Genomic DNA, 9,582 nt, shown 5'->3' with positions numbered 1-9,582 from the left:
AATGGTTTCTTTTCTTATCAATAATTTCTGTCTCCTCTGTGTGTACCTTTTATGTTTCTACAATGTGTTTTGAGATTAGTATAATATTTTAACTGCTCACTCTGGTTTACAGAAATGTGGCCTTAATTGCATAGTATGTATGTGATTCTGCATGACTGACCCTATTGGCCATCCACCTGGAATATGCTGAACAGAGTCTGATTCCTACACTGGCATGAAATCAGCAAGACTCCAGTTGTACTCTGGGAGTGCTACTGTTCACCTACATTCATCATATTTAAGTACTGGAGAAAATGCAAGCTTTGCCGTTGCAACCAAACACTGTTTCCATTTTCTATAGCACCCATAAAAAACTCCGTGGAAGACTCTCAAGCCCCAAAAGGCAGATAAAGAAATGTATGCCTTTGTTTTCTGAATAAAGTCAGCCTCTTTTTGTTTGTACATCGTTGGGATGCAAGTAGAAAATAAACAGTCCACGGACATGGCATATAGAATAAATATTTGAACCTGTGATAGTTTTATTTATTAATTTCACTGAAACCACAGAATCAAGTGTTTTAAAATTACAGCTGGTAAATTAAACAGAGGGAGTAGTACATTGGCATCGTATTTGTCAGGGTACAGTACAGGTCTCATACAATGAAGTTCAAAGAGATTATTTTATGGTGTAAACTAGTTGACATGGAAGTGATCTATATTGTTAATTCACTTTGATTAGTCATTTAATCAAAACAAAAACGTTAGTAACATATTTCTTAGTTCTCAAAAGGTACTAGAATTTCAGTAACATACTGTTTAATGCCTACCAAATACGTCACCCTAGTACAGTTTATTAAGAGGTATGTGAAATAAACTAGAGACAATACTTTTGCGTATTTCCTGTAGTCTTCCCTGCAACATCTCTCATTTTGGTACCACCTGACTATATGTACATTACCTTGCGCTAGAAATTAAATTAATTATTAAACAACTGTCCCAAAACATTTAGATTCAGCATAGTTTCTGTGTCATGAGACATTAGTAACGTACACTTGCATGACTTTCATTGAGTAATGCCTCAGTGATGAACAGTGTTCGCTGCACACTGCAACACAGTTTATGTCAAATTGTGCAAACCACTTTATGATACATTATGAGAAATTCTACTCTTAGTTACAATACTATAAATACTGTGAAGTCGAATCATTCTGTGAAGTTACTCTAGATCTACATTGGTGAAACAACCCAGAATTTGGCGGTGTGTGTGTATTCTGGGGACCCAAATACTTGTCCAGATACACATAATGTTTATATTGATAGAGGTGATCTATACATGTTCAAACAGATACCTAATTGTTCAATTCTGAATATATAAGATTTCAGCTGATATATACAGTGTTTTTAATGTCCCAACAGCTTTTTTAAGTATCTAAGTAAGGAGAAACAACTGTGTTTGTTTTTGACAGATAGGTTGTCCACACTAGCCCCAGAACTTCAAAAGGGGCATGATAATGAATCTAACTGAAAGATGCTACTGAGGTGCTGCCATGAATATGCAGCACCTCATTAGCACAATGGTGGCCACGACACTTCAAAAGTGCCACTTTCGATTGTGTGTGGCTCATCTACACGGGGTCCTTTTTGAAAGGACCTCGCACACATCAAAATCCCTTATTCCTATTTGGCTATAGGAATAAGGGGATTTCGAAGTGTGAGGGATCCTTTTCAAAAGGACCCCTGTGTAGACTACCCACTTGCGATCAAAAGCAGCACTTTCAAAGTGCCGCAGCTGCCATTATGCTAATAAGGTGCTGCGTACTCATAGCAGTGCCTCATTAGCATATTTTGATTAGGTTCATTATCATGTCCCTTTTGAAGTTCTGGGGTTAGACATAGCCTTAATGCTGCAGTAACTAAAGAAGTAGGACGACAAATGTGCCAGCATACTTGGAGAAATTTTGAGTATCAGGAGTCAAGTTCTGATTTCACTCACCCATAGGACTGTTATTCTAGTTGGGGTTTTCCCAAGACTTTTGCATGACCACTGAAAACTTGCATTTGTGAACACAATGGTCCAGATCCTGGCGTTATGTCAATTAACTCCTGCGGAAGATCTGTCACTGATGCTTTTTCTCATGCTAAGAATCACTACAGGTGCGCACATTAAAAACTGAAACAGCTAAGGGAGCTGACATGCATAAACAGGGGCAAGCATTCGCAATGTTACTGACAAATGTGTTGCATTCTAAACTAGAGAACCAGATTGTAAACAAGCTAGTATTCTGTGCACTTATATGGACGGTAACAGATAAACAGCAGTCCTCTTGGGAACACTCCTAGTCATGTATATTAATGCACAGACATGTCTTGGTAACTATTTATGAACTGGGCGCTATATCTCAGGCATATGCCAGAAATCAATTCCCTGTTTTGGCTGCAAATTGTAGTCCTCACTCAGTGAGAGTTAGATTTTGGTGATATCAGTTTAGCCAGATTCTCCTTGCTCCTAGTATTTCTCTGCAGATGACAACATATAATTTTTCTTATCAGTCTACACAGGAGGAGAATGATTAGTTGAAAATGATGGCTCTGTAGAACAAAATGACTCTTTCTTCACAAGTTTATTTTTAGGTCTGATTCAAAACTCCTGAAGTCAATGAAAAAGCTTCCATTGTCATCAGTGGTTTTTGGATCATGCTCTGTTTGAGGGAGATCTGTACACACTATGTAAGTGATACCCACCTGAATAATTTGGCCTGTATTTGTTTGCTTTGTATAGTACTGGCATTCAGTTGGAGTGATCACAAGGTTATTTTATATCTTTAAATAAAATGGTTGTAGAAATTTAAGTTTGCTTACACTGCAACTTTGTCCTCAAATAAGGCCCAATCCAACTCTTACTGACTTAGCTGAATCAGACAAATAGTGGAAACAATGGCGGCTCACAGAGTCTTTTTCAAGGGGATACTGTGGGCTTTTTGGCAGATGCACATTTGGATGACATGTATGTGTTTACACTAGATACAATGTAGACAGCTAGAGAAGAATGAAACTAAAATGCAGCATTTCTAGGTGGTTTTTCATTATACCTAATGATGAGAAGATGATAGCATTGAATTACTAACGCTGAGGTGACTGGAAAAGCAGCATGTCACTGTACAGTCACAGCAAATCAAATCGTACAGTATTAGGGGTCTATTTTATAAAAGGCACAAAGGGAGAACTTTTCATAATGTCCTCACAAGGTTGCATGACTCACACACTGTTTTGACAATTCAGATAAATTTTACTGTTGGAAGCACATATACATCTCTTGTTCATCATGGACCTATTCTATTAAACTGAATGGCAAAACTCTCTTGCCTTGAATGGTCATCTGAAATGAGGATCTAGCATTTAGTGATTTTTAGTGCAATGGACTCTATAATTTGGTTGTTGTGAGACTTCAGAAGCACATTAAGCATATTAAAGAGCTTTGCACACTATGTCACAAAAAATAGTAACTTCTTTTGCAACAGGAAGTGCTGGTAGAAGAAAATGAATACACATATGTACAGAGTGGGTGAATGTGTATACACATACCTATTTCATGCAGAAAACTTCCTTTAAAAAGAGCCAAACAAAAAGAAACAAAACTCAAAAGCAACCAGTGCTGCACATCATGTAAACTCACAAAGTGTATTTTTCATACTAATATAAAGCATAAATAAGAAAAGAAAAGATAGAAAAAACATTTTAAATATAGAATTTGCACAATTGGTAATTTTGTTAAATAAGAATAAATAAATTCATTAAATTCATTCACATACGAGTTGTAAAAATAATAAATTATTTATTTATTTTCAGTGCTGTGTTGCTTTTTTTTTTTTTACATTTGCGACTAACCCCAAACACAACCCCCCTCCCACTCCCGGGATAAAACTGTTTCCACAGGAAGGCGACTATGCTGAATTTCCTGAATGCAGTCTGGCCAAATATGACAACCTTAGCCATGGTTAGAATAATTGTTTTAAGAATGTGAACGTGAGTGTAAGACACACCAAGTAGTAGTGATGTGAATGGAAGACAATGGAGCTGCATCTGAATACAATCAGCTGTCCTTCTATATTTTATTTCTATACAAAGAATATTACTTTGGATTTTTGAATTGGCTTTCCACTAGCTAGAAGCATTTTCTGAAGCACTTTTGGCAAAACTGTGTTGTCAAATACTTAGGAATTAAGTTGGTAAAAACATGAGTCAAAAATGATAAACATACATAATTTGCACCAAAATTGCATTCAGTAGTTGCACAAAACAAACATAACTGACATATGAAGGTGCTGAAATGGGCATTGTTGCAGGAAAAGCAGCTAAAAGGAAGGTTAAAAATACAGCAGGCACTTAACTTATTTTATAACCTCCTGTTAGTTGTTTTTCTTGCTATGACACCCTGGGCCCCACAGTGTGTAAGTTAGACTTGTTTTATATGTTAACTGAAAGCTAAATTGATGCAATTTATATTTTCACTATTTTCACCTGTGTTCTTGTCAACTTACTCTTGATATTTAACTTAGGGTATATATCTGTACTTAGTGGAAGATTGACACGCTGGTGGTCAATCTTCTGGTGTTCGACTTAGCATGTCTAGTGGCGATGTGGCAAATCAAATTGTCATGGTGCCACTGTTGACCCCAGTATTCCTTGCGGTCACAAGGAGTAAGGGAAGTCAATGGGAGAGTTTTTTCCTCCCACTGACCTGCCACTGTGGGGACAGCAGCAAAATTCAATTTCAGATATGTCGACTCCAGATATGCAATCCCAGCTATGAAAATTGCATATCTAAGCACATAGATATACTTACCTGGCCTTCAATGTGCCATGATCGATCTTTTGGAGTTCGATTTTGCTGCCTGTGCGAAGATGCAGCAAAATTGATCTCTCTGGGCTCGACTGTTGACCCTGGTACTCCACAGTATAACATGGAGTAAGGGACATTGGCATGAGCCCCAATCTGTGCTAGGTAGAAAATCTATTCTGATATGCTGATTCCAGCTACACTAATGGTATAGCTAGAATTGTGTATCTGGGATCAACTTTGTTCCCTAGTGGCGACTAGGCCTAAAGTTGATTTTATCTCCTAGCACAGACCTGACCTGAAACTACTGGTTATACCACCACAAGATTTGACCTGGAGACTTCTAAGGATGTTGCTCCTCTTCCTGAGTCCTCCCTCTTGTGCACCTGAGCAGTCCACCTTCACTTCACAAGTATCCACTTGCACATGCTTTGTCCCCTGAAAAGCTGCTTCTCAATAAGAGTGAAATTAATCTCTGGTGTAACCTCACTGATTTGCAGTGTCTTGGGACATTTGCTCAAAAAGCAGCTACATGGAGAGACAGGAAACATGCCACAAAGACAAGTCTCACTCTCCTAACCAAAGCCCACTGAAGGCAGTGAGGTTTGCATCAGGTCAGTGCAAGATGTTTGTCTACTCTCCCTCACATTTCCTCTTACAGCTACAAGGGAATTAACTTGAACATCAGCGTGGAGTTCTGAGTATCCAATTTCCCACATAATGCACTTGATTTCCAAATTTTATGTATTTGGCTATCCCACTAAGGCGCTTCTTTTAGTTAAATGATAGGTGACCATGAAAGGGAAAATGTTCACTATTTTGTTTGTTTTGATACTTATTACACAAAAACTCTACGAAAAGTATGCATTTGATCAGAGAATGCTTCAAATTTAGGGCTGTGTGATTTAATTCTCTGGAATTTGTGTAACATCCACAAAAATTTACTCATCACTGTTCAAAATATGAGAAATACGTTTCAAACAACTGCTTGCACATTCTGTCTTGACAAGTAATGTAATTTTAGATGTGGCACCAACAGTTCAGATACAGTCTCTCTTTGTGACCAAGAGGAAGAGTTTGAATCTAAACTGTCTAAAAGTTTGGGGGACATTCAGTGTCTGTTTAGATTTCATTCAATTCAGTACAGGAATTCTAAAAAGAACCAGTTTTTTTTCTCAAGGACCACTTGTAGAAATAAGGCCACACTACTCGACAGTGTCTCACATCTAGTGATTCACCCACACATTTAAATGTCACGAATTAACATATCCTGTTTCGACTAGTATATTTCATATTGTAAGAGTCTATTTCTCCAAATTCCAAATGTACATCTGCAGTAATTTGTTATTTGAAAGTGGCTGTTTTCTAGAATACACAGTTCCAAAAATATGTTTGAGCCAGTCTGAAGGGAAATTTCCCATTTGGGCTTTGCAAACAAGCCAGTTTCCTTTACTGAGTTTACGGTGATTTCAAGCACAGATTTTCAAAAGAGCCTAAGGGAGTCATGTGCCCTCAGTCCTTTAAGCTCTTTTAAAAATCCCAACTTAAAAACACAGACCCCTAATTACATACAATTAGACCATGTGGACAAACTGTCAGGTAAGCAGAATCTATTTGGTTATACTCTAGGTTCTCTTACGTACACCCGTAAGTTTATGTGGCCTTCAGGCAAAGTGTACTCTTTTGGGGGCTTTGGCTCAGAAGAAAGGACTTAATAGGCCTTGGATCAGCCCACTAACTCTTACTTGCCTACAATGAAATGGCCTTGTGCAGAGACAGATCTTTTGTCAGAAAACAATGGGATCTGGAAACAGTTGCTGAAAAAAAACATTAAGAGCTGTTACCTACTCTGTGGAAACAGTCTTATTGAGACTGGTTATTTCCACCACATCATCATGATGTAGTTTAATTTCCCTGTTACCTTTAATTCAACAAAAACATGCACGGTGAACAAAATGTGAATTACTTCTACAGCTTTTTTTAAACACAATTAAACCAACCAATTTTTTTAAACCCACTTCTGCTGGTAAGATGGACACCAGGATTATATGTGGTGGAGAAACCACTAGTCAAATCTTATTAAACACTTGCTGTGTTTTTGACCTTTTGTAGTCACTTCAGTAGATACAGGTACATTACACATTGTTAGATTTCACATGGAAGCCATAGAGAAAACGGAGAAAGCAGTTGAGAATAGTCTCAAAATATCTGAGTTACCTGAACTATAATTTTTGGTTCTATAATTTTCTTCTACAAAATTATATATGCCTTTATTTTACTTAATGACTCAGACTAGCAGCGACTGTGCATCTGCATGGCTGCTGAGGTACTTCCTCTTTGAGAATTTCTTGGAGGAAAAGTATTGTTTACTATACACTTAAGATTTGCTGTCAGGAAATTCCTGGTATGGAAACGCATTTCCTGTTGTCAGAAAAATGTAACTCCTCTTAAAAACAACAGCAAGCTCTTCATTTGCCAGTAAAACATCCACAGCCATTTCTGAAAAATGGAAGAGGTCCACAATGGCTGTAGCCATACTTTGGTCAATCACTCTGCTTATAGAAAGACTTTCTTAATATGTAGAACCCAGTGATATAATGTGATATACCATAGGGAAGATATTTATAAACAGTATAAAATAAGCTACTGTGGTTATGATAGCTAAGTATGACAAAGTTGTCTAAGGGCATACTGTATTAGAGGTAGGTGAAGAAGGGGAGATGATTCTGTAACCTTCAAATATCCCATGATTGTCCATTCACTGTTTTTTCTTCCTTTTTTGCAGATACAGAGGGCTTACAAGAATTCTAATGTTTAGTTTTTGTGACATACTAAGATCACCCCACTGTCACCAGGAGCAGTGCACATCTTTATTTGGTCCAAATAGGCAGATTCTGCCCATAATTTGAGACTGTATGGAAGTACACTGAAGCCTTGACTTCTGTCTCTCTTGGTAGACCTAATACTAGTATGTCAACAGTGGCTTACTGAAACCGCTTTTTAAGAAGATCATGACCACAGGTTAACATTTTTTTAGTAAGCACTGCTTAAATGCTGATGGTCTCTGAGAAAGAAGACATCCTTTAGCTAGCTTTCCGTGCCCATCTCGGCATTGGACAGTCCTGGTATGCCATCCGGTGTCACATGTTCGAGAACAAGAAAGCCAGGGTCCAGTCACCCATTGTGGTTGCGTGAGGTGTGGTGTTACTTTATTAATGTTGCCATTGTTCGTGACAAAGTTATTAATTTGTGTTTGCGTCTTTGGCACAAAGAAACTGTAACGGACGTCCACTGTTTTAGTTGGGTCAGTTGCAAGAATCTGTACAATAAGAATCTCTTTTGTGGCAGAATGTCCCATTGCATGCAAGAAATCATCCTTGTGACTCCAGCCACTATAGTTCATCACCGTTCCATTGAGGTCAATGATTGTTTCTGAAGTGGAAATCATGTATTTTCCATTGACAAGATACTCACCATGTTTCCTCTTCAGGGCCAGGTAAGCCGTGAACCTGTTCTGGTCTTTAGCCTTGAACTGCCGGACTTTGATGTGAGTTGCCCCTACGGGTATTTTCACGATATCTGTGTAGCCCTTACTGCAAGGAGGAAAGGAGCAAGTGAAATCACTAGTAACGGACATTTCAGGGCCTAATTCAAACCTCACTGAAGCCAACAGAAATATAAAATGTTGACTTCAGCGGTTTTAGGATCAGGCATTCAGAATATCATCACTGTGAAAAAGCATTCGGCTAGCAGCCCACCTCACACAGATGCCAGCCAATTCATTTTTAATTTGTTGTTCATCTTTTAAATTCATTTTTATGTTCTTGGAAAAAAATTAACTGCAGTTACTTCAAATGATTTAATCTTTGTGGTTTCAGTACTAATTTTACATGAGTCAGATTCAAGAAGAATGAACCATAACTGATAGTTTACACACCTGGAGCTTATATATTTGAGCACAGGATGGGATATATGAAATTTGAAGCACATTAGGTCTGCCAAGAAAAGCTTTAAAAAACAAAGAAGGTATGTTTTTGGAAGCAGGTAGCCATCCCCTAAAGCTGAGTTTCAGTAACAATCCTCACTCCCCATGGACAGCACCTATTCCATTCACCCTCCTATCCCTGACACCCCAATCCACTCTCACCACCTGACTCCCCACACAGCACCTCAGTTCCACCCTCGTTCAAAGTGAGTTTCTGTCACCTCTGTATGTATTGGTTACAGCTGTTTTGTACTGTCTTGGCTATGATGATGATTAAGGAAAGAGTGAGCAAGCGAACAGCTGGGAAAGGTACCTTGGGAACATTTAAAAATAATCTTGATCACTTAGAAAAAAGTGTGTTTCCTTTTAAACTTCATAAAGCTAAAGGTTAATTGCAAAATGTCTAATGAAAGGCATGGCCAAATGCTTAACTCAGAAAATTACAGCATCTTTACTTTGTCTGTCAACCAGTGTGTGCAAGGTATCTTACACCGATTTAGGAAGAGATGCTTAATTCTTATAGTCAAGGTCACAAACATTCTAGAATATTTAAATATCTCAAGAGGGATAAAATACAGCTAGAGAAATAATAAATACATCATTATAAACTACCAGCTGGATTGTTGATACATTTGTTTTCATTTATGAATCTCTTACAAATAAGCTGATGCTGGAAATATCACATTTGTGTTTGAAAAGCAAAATTTAACATCTTTCGATAGTAAAAGGAAGGGGTCATGAGAAAATGTGATAAAAATATAAAAAATGAAGATGTCTGTCT

General features: G+C 37.8%; 1 protein-coding gene across 1 annotated transcript in view; it reads right to left on the bottom strand.

The window, feature by feature from the left end:
* Positions 1–521: 521 nt before the first annotated feature.
* Positions 522–9,582, bottom strand: part of ADAMTS5 (ADAM metallopeptidase with thrombospondin type 1 motif 5) — a 49,603-nt gene continuing 40,542 nt past the window's right edge. The window contains exon 8 of the mRNA XM_074997296.1: positions 522–8,409. Within this exon, the coding sequence (XP_074853397.1) occupies positions 7,839–8,409 (571 nt within the window). The 3' untranslated portion in view covers positions 522–7,838. The remainder of the gene's footprint in view (positions 8,410–9,582) is intronic.

The sequence above is a fragment of the Carettochelys insculpta genome, chromosome 1 (assembly GCF_033958435.1).
Source record: "Carettochelys insculpta isolate YL-2023 chromosome 1, ASM3395843v1, whole genome shotgun sequence".
NCBI classification, from domain to species: Eukaryota; Metazoa; Chordata; order Testudines; family Carettochelyidae; genus Carettochelys; species Carettochelys insculpta.
Note: the sequence above shows the minus strand (reverse complement) of the source record. Positions and strands in the feature narration are given on the sequence as shown.